Consider the following 19795-nt stretch of genomic DNA (forward strand, 5'->3'; position numbering starts at 1 on the left):
GGTGCTGCCGATAAATCCCACCCCAATCTGTGAATCAGCATGGTAAATTCAGTCCAGTACTCACGGACAGATCTGCTTCCCTGCTTGCAAGCCATTAGCTGTCTGCGCACCACCCCTTCCTCAATATCGCTGGAAAACATGATATCCATTGCACGAAAGAATTTCATAGTGTCCTTTAGGATATCGTTGTGCGTTGCCATCAGGGGTCGAACCCAGTCCCGCGCCCCCTTCTCAAGATGCCCAATTACGAAAGCAACTCGCGATTCCTCATCAGGGAACTCATCAAACTGCACATTCAGGGCATATTGCATCTCGGTCCTAAAGGCATGGTAATCCTTGGGGTCCCCCCCAAACTTCTGCACCAATCCTGGTACCTTTCTGGGGAACTGAGTGGTTCTCCCCTTTTTGTCAGCATCCTGAGCCCTTCTCTCCTCGAGCCTCGCCGTCTGCAGCGCAAGTTGGACCTCCAGAGCTTGATACCTTTCTTCCAAGCTTGGACCAGCTCCAACCCCTGCCTCTCCGGTTCCGGCTGGGTTGCTCATGATGCTTTCTCCTGCACAGGCAGCGTACAAAGACTGTCAGACTGCTGTCAGGGGATGATTAGCTGCTTGTGCTTAAAATTGTGCCCCTTCAGAGTTTGTGCGGCCCCACAAACCTCTGTGTGTGACAGAGCTCCTCAGACATGTCTGCTCTAGTCACTAGTAGGGTCTGACAGTGGCTGCCTGCGGAAGCGCTTCCAGCAAAGAAGTTCCTTAACGGAAACGCGTCTCCTGGACTCACGACGTGGCAGCTTCCGGCGAAGCATGGGTCTCCCTGCAGTTGCTTCTGACACCTCCCCGCTATTTTCGCTGGATGTGTCTCTCACCCCTTTCTCTCCCCTGCTGTTTCCTGCCTGGGCTGCTGCGTCTCTCTCAGCATTACTGAGATCCTCCTCCAGAGACCCCTCGCTCCCCCTCCTTGTCCCTGCTTTAGCTGCTGACTCTCTCCCAGTCTCTGGGAGCCCTACCAACTCCCTTTCCTCTGATGTCAGTTCCCTGACAGGTAGCATATCAGATTGTTACAGAAATAATCAGCGAGTTGAGTTTTATTCATTGTTAGTCATGCTCAAGAGTAAGTAAAGGGATCCCTGACTGCTAGGTCCAGTCGTGGACGACTCTGGGGTTGTGGCGCTCATCTCGCTTTATTGGCCAGCATGACTAAGCCGCTTTTGGCGAACCAGAGCAGCGCACAGAAACGCCATTTACCTTCCCGCCAGAGTGGTACCTATTTATCTACTTGCACTTTGACGTGCTTTCAAACTGCTAGGTTGGCAGGAGCAGGGACCGAGCAACGGGAGCTCACCCCGTCGCAGGGATTCGAACTGCCGACCTTCTGATCGGCAAGCCCTAGGCTCTATGGTTTAGACCACAGTGCCACCTGCGTCCCATGCTCAAGAGTAGGGCCACTTTAATAATGGACAATACTAACTTGGGTTAATGAATTTCAGTGGGTCTGCTCTGAGTATGTGGGTGATGACATGTGAACAGAAGTGTCTTCGTGCTGTGCAAGTGCAGGTGTCAATCTTGGCTGTTCTTACATAAGTTGCATTACACAGCTTAATGGAAATATTGCCACTGTGGAAGAGTGTGCATATCTGTCATAATAAGTTTTCAATGTGCTTTCATTTCCAGATGTTAAATTGTTGTATTGAGAGAAAGAAAGCAAGGGATGAGGGGAAAAAAGGAAATAATTCTGATCGCTCTTCTGGAGACATTGGAAAATCAAGTGACTTGGTGGGTAAAGACTATTTAAAAGAGGGTGATAAGGAAAAAGGAGAAGTAGGAAAGTCTTGGGACTCCTGGAGTGACAGTGAAGAAGAATTTTTTGAATGCCTAAGTGACACAGAGGAACTTAAAGGAAATGGACAAGAAGGTGGGAAGAAAGGGGCTGCAAAAGAAGCATTAAAGCCAGAAGGTCGTTTACATCAGCATGGCAACTTGACTTTGCTTCATCCTGGAGACCCCCTCTATGTTCCAGTAACACAGGTTAGACCTGGAATTATTTCTGGTTTTCTGATTTCTGTTAACTTGTTTCACTTGTCATACCTGTTAGAGGTAGCTACACATAGGAAGAAATCTGGCACCACTACGTTGATTTTGTTTCTCCTGCATAGTGGTGACAAGTTTCACCTGCAAAAGTAAGGTGACTTTTAAAGCCAGACCATTGGTACATCTAGGTTGGAGTAGTCCTCCCTCCATCCTTTTCTCCTTCAAACCCTAGTTTGATCTTGGTTTGTGGTCATATTAAAGCGTTTCCTAAATTGGACTGTGAAAAAGAGCTCCTTGAATAGATAAAGCCACAAGGATTGTTGTTCTGTTGATACCAAGCCTGAATGGAATTCCCCGTGTAAGAAATGCCTGTTCTTTGTGCTTTTCAGGAACCAGCTCCTATGACTGAGGATCTTCTGGAAGAACAGTCTGAAGTATTGGCTAAACTGGGAACATCAGCAGAAGGGGCTCATCTTCGTGCACGCATGCAGAGCGCCTGTTTGCTTTCTGATATGGAATCTTTCAAGGTGGATGCATGATTCTGTATTCCATGGGACCGTCTTAGTGATGAATATACTAGTGTAAACACTCCAGTCAGTCGGAAAGGGCACAATTACAGGATTTCCCCCCAGTAACCTCTTTCACAATTGCTTTCCTTCCATTTTACTTGGTTGTTCTTTGTATAACTATCACCTTCACTGTAGTTTAAAATGTTCATTTCTATATTGCTCTAATTTGCCTGGTGTTTGTCTCTGATAATGCACTCATTTTGACTCAGTGTCAGTCATTTGAGGGAAAATCAGCTGATGTTTTTGTTTTGAAATAGAAGTAGTTGGTCAGATACTTTATACCTTCTGGAATTACTCTTTTCAAAGCAGGAATTGTGATTTCCTCCTAAATCACAAAAGCCTATTTACTCAAGCTGAGGAAAGCTTAGTCTTATTGAAGTCAATCCAGTGTACATATTAACTGGCTTTGAAGCTCACAGCTTTGGAATTTTAGTACATGTCATGGTGAATAAGACTACTACATTGAGCTTTCTGAGGTATTTGAATGTGTGCTTTCATTGTTTTTGTTTTATTTTTGTGATCTCTCTGAAATTGTATTCTGTAGCTTTAAGAGCTAGGTGTATAACAACATAAGTATTCTGCCTAGGCTTGCTTTTCAAACATAAGCATACAGATCTGTGCTATAAGAGGTTACCCATTATAAACTCTGTCCAAGTTGTGTCCCCCCTTCCAAATTATTTGTATGGATTGCTTTATAATATCTTTGTGAGCTACTGAATTAATGAGGGAGGAAAAGGTGTGAAACATATCTTAACATTAGAAGCTTCCAACTTCCTCATATATGACCAGGGCATTACATCTTGGGCAGCTTCTCATCTATCTTGTATATTAAAGCACTCCAATTTCCTAGATGTGGCACAACAATTTAAAATAGGCTAGAGAAATCAGGTTGCAAAAAAGGTATCATGGTAGGTGGAATTCTAAATAGAATGACGGTTGGCATAAAAGTGTTGTAAATAAATGTTTGTTCACTAATGCAAATTATTCCTTTTTCTTCCAGACTTTTCAGAGGTAGGGGCGGGTTCCTTCCTATCTCGTTTCTGTCTATTTTAAAGAAGAAAGTGGTGATAATGCATTTTGTTCTTGGGTATTTTTACCTGAGTTTTAGTTTGTAGGGCCACTTAAGGTATTACAATATAATTACATTCTGTATTCACAGTGTAAAAAATTAGAGTGGGATTAGCTACTAAGCCACCAGAGATAACATTTCCCCTCTCATTGCAAAAGTCAAACAGAAGTGGATCTTGTGAAGCTGCTCTGGGAATTCTGAATAATAAAAATTCACGTCTGACTTTTATGACAAGTTGGCAACTTTAATTTTAGGATGTGTATATGCATCTTTTTAAAAATGCAAGTATTGAAATGTAGTAGTGCAGGTGCCCCTAAGTCACTTGTGCTTCTCTCACCTGATATACAGCTTGGAAAGTATGTGGGGGGAAATAATAAAATGTTCTGGTTTTGCTTTCTCCACCCACACTGCATCCTAGGCTGCCAACCCTGGCTGTTGTCTGGAGGATTTTGTGAGATGGTATTCACCTCGGGATTACGTTGAAGAGGAAATTGTGGATGAAAAGGGGGATGTAGTCATCAGGGGTGAACTGAGTGCTCGAATGAAGATTCCAAGCAATATGTGGGTTGAAGCGTGGGAGACGGCAAAGCCAATTCCAGCCAGAAGGCAGAGACGGCTTTTTGATGACACTCGTGAGGCAGAGAAGGTAAGAGGACTTGTGACAGGCTGCACAGACACTGCCCATTTCCATGGGAACTTTGTGTCTTGGCTGTCCTGAATCTCTCCAACTGACTATGCAGGTCACATTTAAGGTTGGACTGAATAATGCAGTTTCCTTCTGGAATTATAATTCCCTGGAATGACGGTTATTTTGTTTGTGGAAACATGTAGACAAAATCAGCAAAGGCACTTGAAGTAACTTTGGAGATCAGTAGCACTTAGGTATTGTAAGCGCTTTGGGAATGAAGCCTCTCATAGTTTTTACTTAGCAGTAATTGTGCTAGAGCTCCCTTTCAGCTGTCTGCATGCTGCCCTTTATCAGTTCCAAACACTTTCCCTTTTTCCTTCCAGCATTTGCCACTTTGTTCCCCAACACCTGTCTCATCCAAAAATTGCACCTGACCAGTGGAAAGCACCTCTCCATAGCCTCACTTATTGGGATGTTCTCTTAGTAGCTTCCAAAAGCTGTTTGTTAATGCATTAAATACATAGCTGTGGAGTTTTGTTTCTGCTCTTGTGCTTTAAACAGTCATTGCTTTTGTTGAGTTCAATCATGTTCAGATCATCTGAATTCTCCTATGATAGACACAGAACTTGTAGTTCCCCAAAGAACAAATGTTTCTCTAGTCTAAAGTACCAGAGGAAAGTCTTCGGAAATGTTTCCCCAGAATTTATGGGCATTTTTATGAAGGCCATGAAGTATTAACGTAGAAGATTTATTTTAGTACCCTAGTTGCCATAATATGTGTACTTTAAAATACTGGAGAGATGGTGAGATTCATTCTGCAGAATCAAGATGATCAGATATGAATGAGAACATTATTGGCATGATGTAATCCTTTTACCATACCTTCAGGTGCTGCACTATTTAGCAGGTCAGAAACCAGCAGATCTTGCAAGGCATCTTCTGCCTTGTGTCATCCATGCAGCTGTACTCAAGGTAAAGGAAGAAGGTAAATAACACTTGTTAAAAAAATGCAGTGTACTTTGTGTGAAGGTGGAACTATTATTACAATATACTTCATGTTTTAACAACAGAATCGGTGGAAGATATTTCTTCAGTAAAGAAGATAATTAAGCAGATTATCACCCATTCCAGTAAAGTCCTCCGGTTTCCAAACCCAGAAGACAAAAAATTAGAAGTAAGGGGTTTAGTTAACTAAGTTTGAGAAGGAACGTCTTTAAAAGTAAGGCATATAACAAAATGGAAAATGCTTTCTCTCTTACGCAGGAAATTATTAGTCAGATTTTGAATGTGGAAGCCACTATTGCTCGGGCAAGGTCACTGAAAGCCAAATTTGGGGTAGAGAAATGTGAACGGGAAGATGAACGCAAAGATCTAGAAAAGTGAGTAATCTTGAATTCCTTGTTTCATAGGCATGTGCAAGTCATGTTTCATAGTAGCTCCCTCTTCTTGCTTTGTTTGTTACCTCAAAGCGCAAGGCCATTCCAGGCTTATCTGCTGCATTTTTCATGCATTCTGGTGTTTGGATAGTATAAGCATGGCAGGTTTATTTACACCTGTGTGTATTTTGGAAGAAGGAAACATGCCACCCAGAGCAGCCGCCAACATAAATGATTATTCTTATAAGGTCAATCTGGTGTCAAGTTAAGAGTGTTCTCTGAAGAGCAGAAACCATGGCTAATGTTTTGCTGACGTAACTATTAATCATGGGGAAGGATGGCAACAAGAATGTGTGGGTGAGAGAGCAGGGACTTCGCAGGAAGTGCTTGGTCCTGGGGCTGCAGTGTCAAGTGTGTTCATATCCCCTCAAACACCGTATTTTATTTCCTTGTAATATTTTTTATCAAGTTTAATGTTACATGTTAGACAAACCATACAAGAGAAACAAGAGTAACAACTTTACTAAAATAAAGGCAAAACAAAAGCTATGTCTACGTTCTCTATCCCACTATTCAGGGGAAAGTTAGTCTAGAAAGCATTTACATACAAATAATAAAAAATGGGGGTTAAGCTGGAGACCAGTCGTGTTGTGGTATAGTATCCAAACTGTCTGTTGTGATTTGGGTGGCAGAATTCGACCACTTTGCTGCAACACATGAGCTGGTTAGATGGTACCATGTATTATCAAAGCTACATTTTAATTTTACTCCTCTTAATAGTCTATTATGCACTGTTAATTTCTCTGCCACTGCCTTGGTCCTCTCCCCTTGAAACAAAAGTTCTGTATAATATCTGCAGTATGGGCAATCTTGAAACAGGCTGCTCCCAGTAAGAAAAATATTAAGTATTTATGGATAACATTATGCATGGTAATGGAAAATAGATAAAAGATCAAAACCTTGGTCCATCGGGATGACTTCCAGAACTATGGCAGAAATCTCAACACAGAGTGTATTTGATTTGAATAACTAATTCTATTGCCAGTCATCCAGAGCAGGAAAATTAATACATGCATGTACATCCATGCATAAACTGGCCTTAAGCTAGATACATGGAATTTTATATGTGAGCTCAGTTCCTTTCTACCACTCAGCTGTGGTACCAATATTGAAAATATTTTTAAAATATGGTTGTTTCTTTCAAAACAGAAAAACTATTTTATTTTGCTGACTTTTTCCTTTCCTTTCTCTTTCGCTACCAGATTTGTGAATTCTTTTCTGGAACAGCCAGAAGTCTCAGTCATTGGTGCTGGAAGAGGACATGCTGGTACTATAATTCACAAGCTTTTTGTGAATTCACAGCGGGTAAGATGGACTTTTTAACATCTCTAACGTAGGCCATGTAAGATTACTCTCAGTTCAAAATGCCAGGCTTTGAAAGTGCCTCCGTATATAAGAATACTATGGCTATATTAAATATTCAGCTAAATGTAAAATGGGCAATACTTAACAAAGCACAGATTATAGATCAGTGTGTTCCTTCCAGGGTGGTAGTTCTGTGAAACAATTGTGGGCGTTTTGTTGTGCATTAATGTACGTAAGGTCCGTTTGTACTAATGCACATTGATTGATTGAATGAAGTAGTAGTTTTTAGGTTGCCAGAACAAAATGAACTTTTCATTTCATAACAGCTACCAGTAAGTGTTTTCCAGGTCTAATTTTTCATTGTGTGATATAATAGCAGCTTCTGGAATGCTGTAATGTATGTTTATATTTCAGTCCTTTGCTATTGATTACTGGTGTGGTCTCAGGGAGGACTTGGGTAGGCAGAAGACTTTAGGGAGTTACTGAAGGGCCTAGGAGAAGATTGGAAGTTGAATAGGAGCAAGAGAAGGCCTGAAAGGAGAGGGGTTGGTTGCACATGGTCATGAGCTGCAAATGTGAGAGAAGTTGAAGTTTACAGAATGTTTTGAAACAACCAAATAATTTGTGGCTGCAGAGAACTAGTTGGCGTATTTAAGGAACTTGTACTCTCTACTCTGAACCCAAAGAAGCCCTTGCTTGGGCAGACAGCACACCTGCAACTCCATTGGGGTGCACTTGCTCATTCCGCTAGCCTACCTCCAGCCCTGCATGCTGTTTTGGAGAGTTCCTCCACCTTCAAGGGAATGGCTTTGTAGGAACACAGAAGTCTGTAGCGAGAAGGGTCTATTGCATGTATAAACCTCTGTATTTCCTGTGACAGGAGAAATATGAGGAAGCACTTGCACAAGGGAAATTGCTCACAGTAGATGAAATATAGCAAGTGAGAAGATAAGAACTTAAGGAAGAATATGATTGGAGTAGGAAGCATGCAGACCTTCTGTGTTGGTGAAAAAAAAACATGCAACTCTGCATTCATAATGAAAACATGATGAAGTTTTCACTTAATTACATAAGGTTGCGTCCCATGCTGTTTAGTGTAGGGGCTGCCGTGGGTAGGATTGGGAAAGCCCCTTGCTGAAGTGATCTTCTGCTTGTTCTTTTAGAACACGAATATCAGCATAAATAATGCTTGCTAATAATTCATTTCTGCAAGGTCATTAACTGGTAAAACTTAATCCCAGTAGTATTTCATTTTAACCAATGGATGGACTGATTTTTCCCTCCTTAGCTTTAAAATGCATGATAAAAATAAGGCAAGTTTAGTGATTCACATCCCTGCATGTATTCTGATGCACAAAAGCTCCTGCAGCTGTAGGCTGCCCTGTTCATTGTAATGGCAGCATTAAACATCCATTTCAGATGAATATAAGTGGGTAGTGACTGCCTCTGTTGAAATGAATGAACTCCTTTTGTCTATCAGTTGCTAGATTAGGACATGTATGGAAAGTTGCGTCTGCTGAATGGGTAAAAATGAGATGGATTAGACTGGAATATTGTTTAAATTTACCATGTTATCTGTACCAGTTCTGCATCAGTGTGTTCTGTTTGTTTCATGTTCTGAGTGTTTATCACAGTAGCTCTCTTGACTACAACATATACCTGGAGGGTACTCTGCCTTTTAAAGCAGACAATTCTGAAACCTCTCTTGACCCCATGTGAGTCATCTCTGACTTGCCTTTCTTTATCTTTTATCACTGGTTCTCTTCCTTATCCAGCTGACTGAATCTTCTGAGGAGGTAACTAGATCTTTCCCTAATTTTCTAGTCATCTGCCTAACCTCATGTAGGTGCATAGAAACGAATGCTCTAGCAGCATAGTGCAGTTGCTTGATTTGCCTCCTACTGATCACTTGCATAGTCAAACCATTAAAATAACTTCATCTTACCAACTTCAAACAAGATTTTCTGAAGCCAGAAGTTTCGAAACCAGTAACTTGTGATTGAAAAACTGGAGCTTTAAGTGGATGTCTAACTGGAAGGTATTTGAAGTCTAAAGGCCTCAGAGCCATGCCTTGTTTGGTAATCTAGTTGTTGCCTATGGCTTCTTCAGATGTGCATGTGTTTTGGCTGGCAAGGACTAAGCATCATAAACTGTTGCAGGAACATTTGTCCACTTTTATTGCAGAAAGCAGTTTAGTTTTTGCTGCTTTAATACTTTCTCTTGCTTTATTAATACTTCCTCATAAAATGCTCGCATGAACAGATTTATGCTTCTCAGTTATGAAGCAGCTGTAAACTAACTATACCCACCTAGGATAGTCATATTTTTTACCTTAGAGATGCTTTATGAAAGAAATTTAACTCATTTAGTAACCAATTACTTCCTTGGTGCTAAGAAAGACAGGCCATTTGTGACCTACAATAGTTCTCATCCTGTTTAGGTGGCAGGACTCCCTGAAACAGGGAGTTGTCATATCGCAGTGCTGTGCTAGTATAAGGTCCCAGGCACAGTTATGTCCTTTATCAAACTAAGGTAGCAGGGCTAAAAAGGATCACTGCAAGATGGGCGAATGGTCCGACCCATTAGGTGGTCATGTCATGTGAAAATACATCAAGCCCTGATCAACACTGCTTTCCTTAGATACAGACCCAAACACTGTAGAATCATAGCAAAGCTCTTGTAGTCTAATTTTAATCATAATTTGCTGGAACCTCAACATTACATTGTTTTGACTTTTAACTAACAAATGTCATGTTTTCTGTTTTGGAGACCAGTCTGAAGCAGTTCAAGGTCCACTTCATGAACCTGACTGAGAGTGGTCTGTGGTGTTGTCAATTGTGTGGCCCCCCAGGCTGTGTGTTTAATACTTCTTTACCGGCATCAGTCGTGTTGTAGAAGCACAAACTTAAAAACCTACATTTCTTCACTTTAGAAATCCACTGCAAATGGTGCTTTCATTGTCACACTCATTCATTCTTCTCTTACATATCCGTCTGTGCCTGCATATTGCAACTTCTTCAAAGCCAAGACTCACTATCTGTTTATGTAGCCCTTATTTTTGAATTATCCTGCCGTTCCTTGGTTTTAAAAATGATTATGGAGCTAACAGAAAACATCAATAGTGAGGCTTCTGTATTTTTTTTAGGTTGCCACAATGATGCCCCTTGATGAAGAACTTAAGAGGTCTGGGTCTTTGGATGAGAAACGTTTCAGTTCCGGAATAGCTGGAGACTTCCCCCTGCCCGCAGGGCGTGAGGTTATTTTGCGCACAACTGTCCCACGGCCTGCCCCTTACTCCAAACCTCTGCCTCAGCGCATGTATAGTGTTCTCACAAAAGAGGACTTCCGACTAGCTGGTGCCTTTTCATCCGATACAACATTCTTCTGATGTCACTGTGTAGCCTGCCGACAATGCATCTCTGCCGGTGGTTCAAATGGTCATTCCATGTCCAGTACTCTAGAGCTGAGGGTAATCCTTTCATAAATTTAGTAATCAGTAATAAAATACTCACAGACTAGTCACTGAGGAGCAATGCTCAATGCCAAACAACTGTCTCATAAGATGTAGGTAGAACTTTAGAGTAAACTTTTATTGGGGAAAACTCCATCTGCATATATGTGTTAAAGGGCTTCGGAGGGATGCTGGGAATGGGATTGTTGGGGAGCAATACATTCCTGTTTACAGTGATAATGAAAATATCAGAACTCTGCATTAAGCATAAAAGCAAATATGGTGATACTTGTAGAAGTCTACAGCCTCGTGTGAAAGTTTACTTTGCTCATCTAGACCAACCTGACCATCAAATATGTAATGCCACCATCAATGGGTTATAAACTTTGTTTAAAGCTGTATGTAGTCTACACATAATAAAATGCAACTCACTTGTGGGTCTAAATTGCTGTGTATATATTACTAAAGAACAGATGGACCAAAAATTTAAACTACCATCCATCAAAAGTGTGATTAAAAAGTGGTAATTTACTATAGTGAATATACCAGCAGCATTTTTGCCACAGGATGAATTGTACTCAAACCCTCTGTACCACTGGCTTTCAACTCTTAGAATCATGCTGTTTGTTTATATACTGTTAGAAAAAGTAAAGGATTATTTTAATGCATTGGATCTATGTGTTCTGTTCTTGTAAAGGAATGCTAAATGTTAAGGTTTGAGGCCATTCCAGTGTTTTACGACCATTAATTCATTTTTTTATACAAGACTACAATCCTAGCCTCACTTACCTGGCAGAAATCTCATTGAATTCAATAGGACTTAATTCTGAATAGACACAGTTAGGATTGTGCTGTCAAGATAAGCAGCTGAGCAAAGCAGCAGATTACAAGGACAAACTTCATGGTGCAATTAGGAAGCTAGAGGTTACAGCAGTACTGATATTTTAAAAAGCATATTCTGCTATTCCACCACTGCACTTGTCATATATGAGAAGATGGTTAAGGGCTAAATTGGTGCATTTCTCTCTATATTAACCACTAATACAGTTTGGGGACAATCATTAATTTTTATTGGTCTATCACTGTCAAATGCAATTTTACGTTCCAAACCTTGAACTAAGAAAGTACAAAACTTTAAAATGCCAAAGATGTAGGTAGAGATGCGTCTGCATGTATAATGTTGCCTTTCTCAACATTTATCTGCCATGATAACTCCAGTATCTAGCCTTAGAAAAAGCTAGGTGATTGGTTTAGGACAATCCCACTAAAAGTCAACCTATTAGTTTATTAAGGTGCATGATTAATCAGTTTGATGAACTACACATAAACTACACATCTGAATTATTTGAGCTTCATAATTTCACAAAAAAATTGGTAATATCAGATCCATACTTTAAAGCTACAGATTTTCTTTTCATTTGACTTCTTTCCTTGGCTTGCTTTGCTGTTCTCTGAAAAGAAGAGAATAGTTAGATAAAATGCATTTCATATCAACATATACTGTACAGAGAAACTGGCACTGATTACAGCATCTTGATTAGACTGCAAAAGTGGTAACTTTTAAGATGGTCTAACATATATTGTCTACCTGAATTACAGAACTGCATTGCATCTAAAGTAAATAACCTTCGGAGTGCAGTTATCTGCTTGGCAAATGAGAGAATTTGCCAACTTTTAAGAATTAAGGAAATGCAAAAGAATACCTGGTAGAGAAATTGACTACAGGGCAAAGAATAAATAGGTCTAAGGATAATGTTTGACCAAACTGCTGGAGGCAGTGGAAGACAGGAGTGCCTGGCATGCTCTGGTCCATGGGGTCACGAACAGTCAGATACGACTAAACAACAACAACATGCATAATGTTGAAGGGTTGTGTCAGAGTATTCTGTACTCACCTCCTTGTGGCAAACCGTACACAATGTTTGAAGATTTTCCAGGGAACACTGTCCTCCTCCACCATAAACTGGCTTTATATGATCCACTTGCCAGAACTGACCTTCAGTTGGGTTCTGTATAATTTCATTTAACTGCAATTAGATAAGACATTAGATAAGCTTTTACCAATTAGGAATGAGCTTGTACATACCTTTCTACCTCCTCTCATGATTTGGCTTAATCCAGGCATAGGCAAACTCAGCCTGTCAGATGTTTTGCGAGTACAATTCCCATCATCCCTGGTCCTGTTAGCTAGGGATGATGGGAGTTGTAGTCCCAAAACATCTGGAGGGCCGAGTTTGCCTATGCCTCGTGTTAAGGTACCAAGGGGTTGCTCAAGAGCAAGTAGGCAAATGCCTCCCTGCTCGCCTGTGAAGCCTTGCTTTTGATGCCAAAATAAACTTTCTCTGCAGAGAGCCACTCTCCCGTGGCTGGCTCATTCACTGGCAGAATCTGTGAGTGGGCGGTCCTTAAACCTTCCCCAGCAGAGTAGTTTCTTGACGCCCAATCTGCGCCTCCCCTCTCAGTGCGGAAGTCTACTGCACAGGGAGGGCGTGGGTAACAGAGGACCTCTCTCCTCCCCGCTTTGCCCAGGCAAGGTGTCCTGGCACCGCCTCGCCTCCTCCGAGCCCTGAAGCTCCTCTCCACTGGAGGCATGGTTACTCTCCGCTGCTGAGGAGGTGCTGCTTCCCATGATCTTTGGGGGCTCTCTGTAATCCATTTGGCTTTCCCCTCTCGCCCCTGAGCCGATGGCAGTTCCCTGACACCTGGCTTAATCAAACACTTACTGGTTAGTCAAACCAATCTGCCATAACATCCAAACAACAATTACAATCCTAGCTGAAGGAATCACAAAAACTACAGTTTGCTAGTTCAGATCTAATGCCAAACTGTGGTTCTGTTAATCTAAAGCCATGAGGAAAAATGATGGCGCATAGACACACACAGCTTGTTCACAATCCTCCAGAAGATCTGAACATGGACTTCAAAATGTAGCTAGTACAAACATCCTCACTACCAGATTATCAACATGTATCCTACCCCAACTCTTGGTTCTATGAACATGAAATAGGGTCTCATCTAACCAAAGTTGTTCAAAATGTTAATGGTTTTAGATACATATGTAAAGAGCAAAAGGTAAATAAATATACATGTGATGGCTACTGGACCAGGTCTGTTGTTCTTAGATTAGAGAAGAGGAAGTTGACAAGTTATAATGAAGCAAGTGTTAAGATCAGGTGATACTCTTTAACACCTTTTGAAATTTAGCCTTTTAGGTTCTTGGAAATAGTGTTAAACCACAGTTTAAACAATTCTAACAACAAACTGTGTCTTCACAGTGTAGTTTGCTGGCAGAATACAGGTGACAGGCAGGGTTTGCGTGCTGATAGTTGGACTATGCAAATACTGGCTTTGAAAGGCTTCAAGAGCCATAAGCCTTCATCTTCTAAAGGAGGAGGTGATTTTATAACATAACATGCTCACAAACTTAACTTTTTCTTGCAGAAAGTGAGGCCTGCAGCTCAGCACTGAATGCAAATCTCCCTTTTGGCAGGAATCTTTACAGCTATGGCTTAAGATTCTTCCTTTGAAGTTGAATCACTTGATGTCATATCTGAGTTGACTGACAGGTGGGTGATCCCACCCACCTGTTCAAAGTAGCTTGGATCCAGTTCCCTATTCCTGATTGGTAACTGACTAAATCCAACAGCACATTTCACCTGGGCTAAAGGAAGCTTGGACATCCAGGAGCTCTCCAGAAGATTTTTACGGTGATTCTTTGGGGCATCTCTGACACAAAGGTAGAGTTCCTGGGCATTCAGACAACACTTCTGACAAACCCCATGTTCTATCTCAAATACTTTAGTTCTCAAGTAGCTTTGGCTAGTGCGAAATAAGAAGTTATCTTGACACTTATGAGAACAAAACCGTGTGTCACAGGCAGTTGAGGTGGACTTCTGGTCAATCTGGACTGCTGGCATTTGGCAGCTAAGACAAAGTGGATTTCCTTCATTATCTACAGCTTGCAAGTAGCCTTTGCCTAAGGTGGGCTCCTCAACAGAATCAGCCTGACTAGAGTCTGATATAAGGGTTGGGCAGTTCCCATCTTCTGAAGCCAACCTAAAGATAAAACAGGTCAGTTATTTTGGTGAAGAACAATTTCCCCATTTTGTTTATTTATTTTAAAGAATTTGTAACCCACCATTAAGTTTCCAGGGCACCTTCCATAATTAAACTTCAATTATACAATATAAGGGGGTGGGGAAGAAGTCGAAGAAGCTTAACATAACCAGAGTTAAAAGCCTGGGAAAATAAAAAGGTCACCTCGCACTGAAGACATAAAAAATGCTGCCAGGTAAGTCTCTCTGGTAATGCTCAGGCATTACAAGCAAGAATGTGCTCTCTCAGTTGCCACCTGCTTCATCTTAAGATAGGGAAGTTAACCAGAGGCTCTTGGAAGGTGACAAATGTACAGGCACATATAGGTGTAGGCATTCCTTCAGGTCCACATTGTGTATGCTTTGAAGGTAAGCATCAGCACTTCAGAAACAGACCAGGAATCAATAGAGTTCTTTAAGCACCAGCAAGCATAAGGGTCAAAACTCTGGGATGTATCCAGTCTCATATAGTAACTCCAATTAATGCATGAAAGTGTTAGGACCATAGAGTAAGCTGTCCTGCTAGGTCACACCCACTCACCTTGGGAGCAAGGGCTATCAAACTCTCTGATCTCTCACTTTACACCATGTGAACCCTACCAGTAAGGATGTCTGGGCTGGTTGCTCCAAGCCTAGACCATGTGGCTTTAGCAAGACAGCTTTGTGTTTCTGTACAAACAATTTAGAAACATTTACACCTTGGAACTAACCTAGCCTATCTTTTCTTGCTGCTGTACGGAAGAGCACATGAATCTAACCTTTGAGAAGTTTGTAAGTAAATCATCTTTTAACTTGTCAAACGTGGTCTCTTTCTAAGCTAAGGGAAGTAGGAACTTGAACCTTTAAAATATCCCCTTCTAACAGCTTGTATTTCCATGCTTTGCTGCATGTTTTGTGATTTTAAATCCCTGCTGGGGCTCTATCACTAAAGAGTTCTAGCCCCAACATGGATCATAGGCACACAAGGAATTCTCTTTTTATTATACCACTAAAGTATTTTCCTTTTAACCAAAATACTAATTAAAACCACCAAAAACTCTGTAGCAGAATGTCTGCTTTGGATGCACAAACTCCCAGATTCAATCCCTGGCATCTTCAGGTAGGGCTGGAGGAGACTTCTCTATCCGAAGTGCTAGAGAGCTGCTGCCAGTCAATGTCAAAATTACTGGCCAAGAGGACCAATTACCTGTCTCGGCATAAGCAGTTTTCTATGTCCTTCATGATACGCTCCTGGCAAACAATCCCAGTTATTAACTTTGCTGCTGTCTTTCTTACCAATTGCAATTGCTGGGCTGTCTTCAAAGACAGCTCCATTAACAACACATTGCAGTAATTTAGCCTGGAGGTTACCAGGGCATAGATAACCACCACAAATCTCTCTGTCTAGGAGGGGCTACAGTGACTGTACTCAGCTGCAGAAAGATGCTTCAAGTTACAGATGCCACTGGAACTTCAAGTAATAGCTAGGTCTGTAAGCACCCTCATGCTCCAGACATCTATTTTAAGAGGAGCACAGTGCCATTCAGAACACCACCACCCTGAACAGATGAACCACCCACCAAAAGTACAGTGGTACCTCGGGTTAAGTACTTCATTTGTTTCGGAGGTCTGTTCTTAACCTGAAACTGTTCTTAACCTGAAGCACCACTTTAGCTAATGGGGCCTCCCACTGCCGCCGTAGCACGATTTCTGTTCTCATCCTGAAGGAAAGTTCTTAACGCGAGGTACTATTTCTGGGTTAGTGGAGTCTGTAACCTGAAGCATATGTAACCCGAGGTACCACTGTACTTCCATTTTGTTTGGATTCAGCTTCAATTTATCCTCATCCTACACTAAAGGGCTCATTTAACTTTTCCACCGCTTCATTTGCAAAGACAACTACCATCATCCCTGGTCGTTGGTGACGCTCACTGGGGCTAATGGCAGTTGTAATGGGAAACTACTTTAATGTTAGATAAAGATCAGTTTTGATTAACAAAGGTGCCCAGCTGTCAAGGACTGACTAACAGTTTGAAAATGAGGGACATGGGGCTTTCTCCAATGTTGCCATTTCTTTTGCACATTCGACCAGAGCAAAGGAACGTCCTCTAGCCTGCACCCCCCCCCCAATGCACTCCAAAAAAGCTGTATGGAGAGCCTCTAGATCAAGGATAGGGGAGGAAGTCTCACTGCATTAGCAGATGCAACCTACTGAAATCAAGTGTTACCTTGCATACTTGAAACTTACTTTGTAGAATTGCTGTCCTTTTCCCCAGCAGAGGCAGGGTGGGCATTTAAGGCAACTGGGGTTTTTTTAGGAACTATACGAACACTGCCCCCAGTACTGTCAGCCTTCTTTAGTGAAGCTTTTGCTACATCCTCTTTTGTTATGTACCTAGAAACATGGGAAACATTTCTTTTTTAGTCTGTGGGTCAATGCAAAACACTGAGATGCAGAATTCTTGAGGAAATGCCAACCTCAAGGTAATCCCTGTTTTCCACATGCAATCTGGAAAACTATCATTTCCAGCAGCTTTCTCTGTTCTATTTAAAATAAGATCCATTATTACATTGATATGAAAACTATCGTCAGGGTGATGAATTGCTTAATTTTCTATTGTAATAACATAGGGATTCATGAGTTCTGAATCCTTTGGCACTGTTTTTGCTAAACCTATTTCTCTCACTGTTCCCCACATTTTATCATGCAAAATCATGAAGAGCCTACTATATCAAACCAACACAGTTAAAACTAGCTTGTAATTTAAATCCTGTTTGCATCATTAAGGTGATTTATTTCCCATCCCTCTACCGGAGTGAAAAAGAGGCTGTTAGCACACACCGTTTGGTACTGCTGAGCTTGGCTTGTTGTTTTGACAACAGCTCTTCAGCAGCAAGAATGGGGCTAGAAAATAGCTGGCCACTTTTCCTGATAATTCTCTGCTTCATGGCTGTTAGACCACTCCATTCTCTTACAAACCTCAGTATCTGGAAGAGAAAATACAAAACATAATAAAGTCTGATACCTGTAAGCTCTTCACACACTGTATTCCAGAAGACATATTTAATGCTGGCTGGCAATATAGTTTTAAAAGTATCTTTATGGAGCATAAATATAAGAAAATACACAGAGAATGCATACAAGACAACTCACAAAAGTACAGGCCCATACTAGTGTGATGCTTGAGACTGAATGTTATCTACAAACTTCTCTAAATTAGGAGTGTATAGGGCATGCAGCAGAAACAAAGTTTTGCCAAATCCTCCCCTTGCTCTAGTCCTTCCCCTGCCCACCTCCCTAATATTCTCAAGAGGGTCTATTCTCCAGTCTCTTGAGTAGCTGGAAGTGCAGAATGTGCCTAGAACAGCGGGAGTTTAGAACGCTGACTCCCCACCCCACCATGGCCCTGTTTTGTACCCATCTTGATGTGTTTTCCTGACTGGAATGTGTTAACTGTTTAAAACCAAAATGAACAGGAACAAAAGTTAATTCTTAATGTTATTTGTATGTACCTTGTGAAGTCTTACTGTTTTATTTTTAAACCCTTTCTCTACCCATTATATTGCAGTGCTAAAGTATTATTTTTCTAAAAAAATGACTGATGACTGACAACAGAATAGAGTTCCTAATTCTGCAGATGGGCGATTTAATTATGCACTTGAGTATATGCACAGACAAGGGAAGTGTGATATTCCTCCCCCCCAAGAAACACATTCCAGTAAAAAAAGCAATTAAGATCTGTATATGCCTGGCTAATAATTGAAAACCTGACACCAAGGCAGAACATTTTGTTACTTAAATGGAAAACTGCAAGCATACACCCTGGGCATTATTTATAACTGCAGCAATTGATCTTACCAATGAACGGTTCTGTTTTTGCTGAAAGCATGCTGGTAAATCTTCCCAGTTATCCAATTTTATATCCAGCGGAATGAAGTTACAATTCAGGGGCTCCCCATCCTAGATGGATCAAATAAATGTTTTTAAGTCTCCTAAATCAGGAAGGCATTTGGTTATCTGAAGGTTTCAAGGAAGTTGGTGATTTTTCTACCATAAATTTATCTCCAGTTACTAATCAGAACTGCTTCTTACAATAAACCAACAACAAAATTCATGGACCTATCATTTGCCTCACTGCAGTTGCACTGCCAACATTCTAGTTTGCTGATACCTTAGCCCTGAGCAGTAGAAATGTTTATGAACCATCCCATTACATCAAAGATGATGAGACAATGACAGATGGTCCTATAGCATAAGACTATTTTAACCTACTCTAGGATGTACTGATAATTTTTCATTTCTACAGAAAAGCCTACTTTAAACCACATTAAATATATTACACTGAGAGAGAGAGAGAAGAACCCAACAACAGGCCATGAACAAACAAGTTATTTGTAGTGTGTTTTCCCCATTGTTAGGGCAGAAGCTCCCTATACAACAGTGAATGCAATGACTTGGATCTAACAGGGACCAGCATGACCGCAAAGGCAATTTTGCTTTCATGGGATATGTCCCCAATTTCTGCCAATCCTCTCCTCTCATGGTGTCCCCTTTGATTTCTGCCAAATCCCTCTTCCTATAAAACACAACTCAAAACTGCATTCAAAAGAATATGGTAAAGTTTTTGCTGGTTTGATGCCTTGATTATTTGCAGGTGAGGGGTGTGTTACTTCACGACTTCCCCTTGCTTCATGACAAATTCCCCAGGCTTACAACTTGTCATGGAGCAAGGGGAAGCCGTGAAGCAACGCATCCCACTCCTGCAAATAAACAAGGCATCAAACCAGCAAGGCTTTACCATGTTCTTCTGAATGCAGTTTTGAGTTGTGTTTTATAGCAAATACTGCCAATCCCCCTTCCTGTCACAACGTCCCATGCTGCATCCCCTTTCAGGGGGTCCTTCAGTCCTTAGGAATGTCTTTTGGGAGAGAACAGCAGGCTACAGAAGGGAGAAAAGGGCAGGAACCATTGTATAATCTTCCAGGTTGGACTGAAGCAAACAACAGCAGCAGCACCCTACCACTGTGTAGACGTGAATTCTGTCTGTGTTCCTACTTGCACAGAACCTCAGGCCAGAATATGCTGGGAATGATTCCGAGTCTTCTGTATGCTCTATAAATAAAGGTGAAATGACTTTAATCAAAACTCATTCCCCTTTCTTCTCCTTAGGGCAGATTAGACAATATAGCACAGACATGCTCTACCCAATGAGCAGGAAAGCTCTCACTCCTCCTCC

At 41.3% G+C, this 19795-nt stretch overlaps 2 protein-coding genes across 9 annotated transcripts in view; one reads left to right on the forward strand and one right to left on the reverse strand.

Moving 5' to 3' along the window:
• The window catches only part of RAB3GAP1 (RAB3 GTPase activating protein catalytic subunit 1), a 30971-nt gene extending 19818 nt beyond the window's left edge, over positions 1–11153 (forward strand). The window contains exons 17-25 of one of the 5 annotated variants that reach the window (XM_082197970.1): positions 1671–2024; positions 2417–2554; positions 4084–4311; positions 5182–5278; positions 5364–5467; positions 5557–5672; positions 6932–7034; positions 8810–8830; positions 10180–11153. In XM_082197970.1, coding sequence (XP_082054096.1) covers positions 1671–2024; positions 2417–2554; positions 4084–4311; positions 5182–5278; positions 5364–5467; positions 5557–5672; positions 6932–7034; positions 8810–8830; positions 10180–10422 — 1404 coding nt within the window. In that variant the 3' untranslated portion in view covers positions 10423–11153. Of the gene's footprint in view, positions 1–1670; positions 2025–2416; positions 2555–4083; positions 4312–5181; positions 5279–5363; positions 5480–5556; positions 5673–6931; positions 7041–8809; positions 8831–10179 lie in introns of those variants that run through there. The other 4 variants (XM_082197971.1, XM_082197972.1, XR_014213333.1 and 1 more) reach the window with 4 other exon arrangements.
• Positions 11154–11532: 379 nt separating this feature from the next.
• Positions 11533–19795, reverse strand: part of ZRANB3 (zinc finger RANBP2-type containing 3) — a 42800-nt gene continuing 34537 nt past the window's right edge. For all 4 annotated transcript variants that reach the window (XM_082197768.1, XM_082197767.1, XM_082197766.1 and 1 more), the window contains exons 15-21: positions 19580–19671; positions 18418–18519; positions 17401–17546; positions 16807–16953; positions 14142–14541; positions 12381–12512; positions 11533–11936 (exon numbers count right to left, since the gene is read on the reverse strand). In XM_082197768.1, the coding sequence (XP_082053894.1) occupies positions 11838–11936; positions 12381–12512; positions 14142–14541; positions 16807–16953; positions 17401–17546; positions 18418–18519; positions 19580–19671 (1118 nt within the window). In that variant the 3' untranslated portion in view covers positions 11533–11837. The remainder of the gene's footprint in view (positions 11937–12380; positions 12513–14141; positions 14542–16806; positions 16954–17400; positions 17547–18417; positions 18520–19579; positions 19672–19795) is intronic.

The sequence above is a fragment of the Podarcis vaucheri genome (assembly GCF_965113315.1).
Source record: "Podarcis vaucheri genome assembly, chromosome: 1".
NCBI classification, from domain to species: Eukaryota; Metazoa; Chordata; class Lepidosauria; order Squamata; family Lacertidae; genus Podarcis; species Podarcis vaucheri.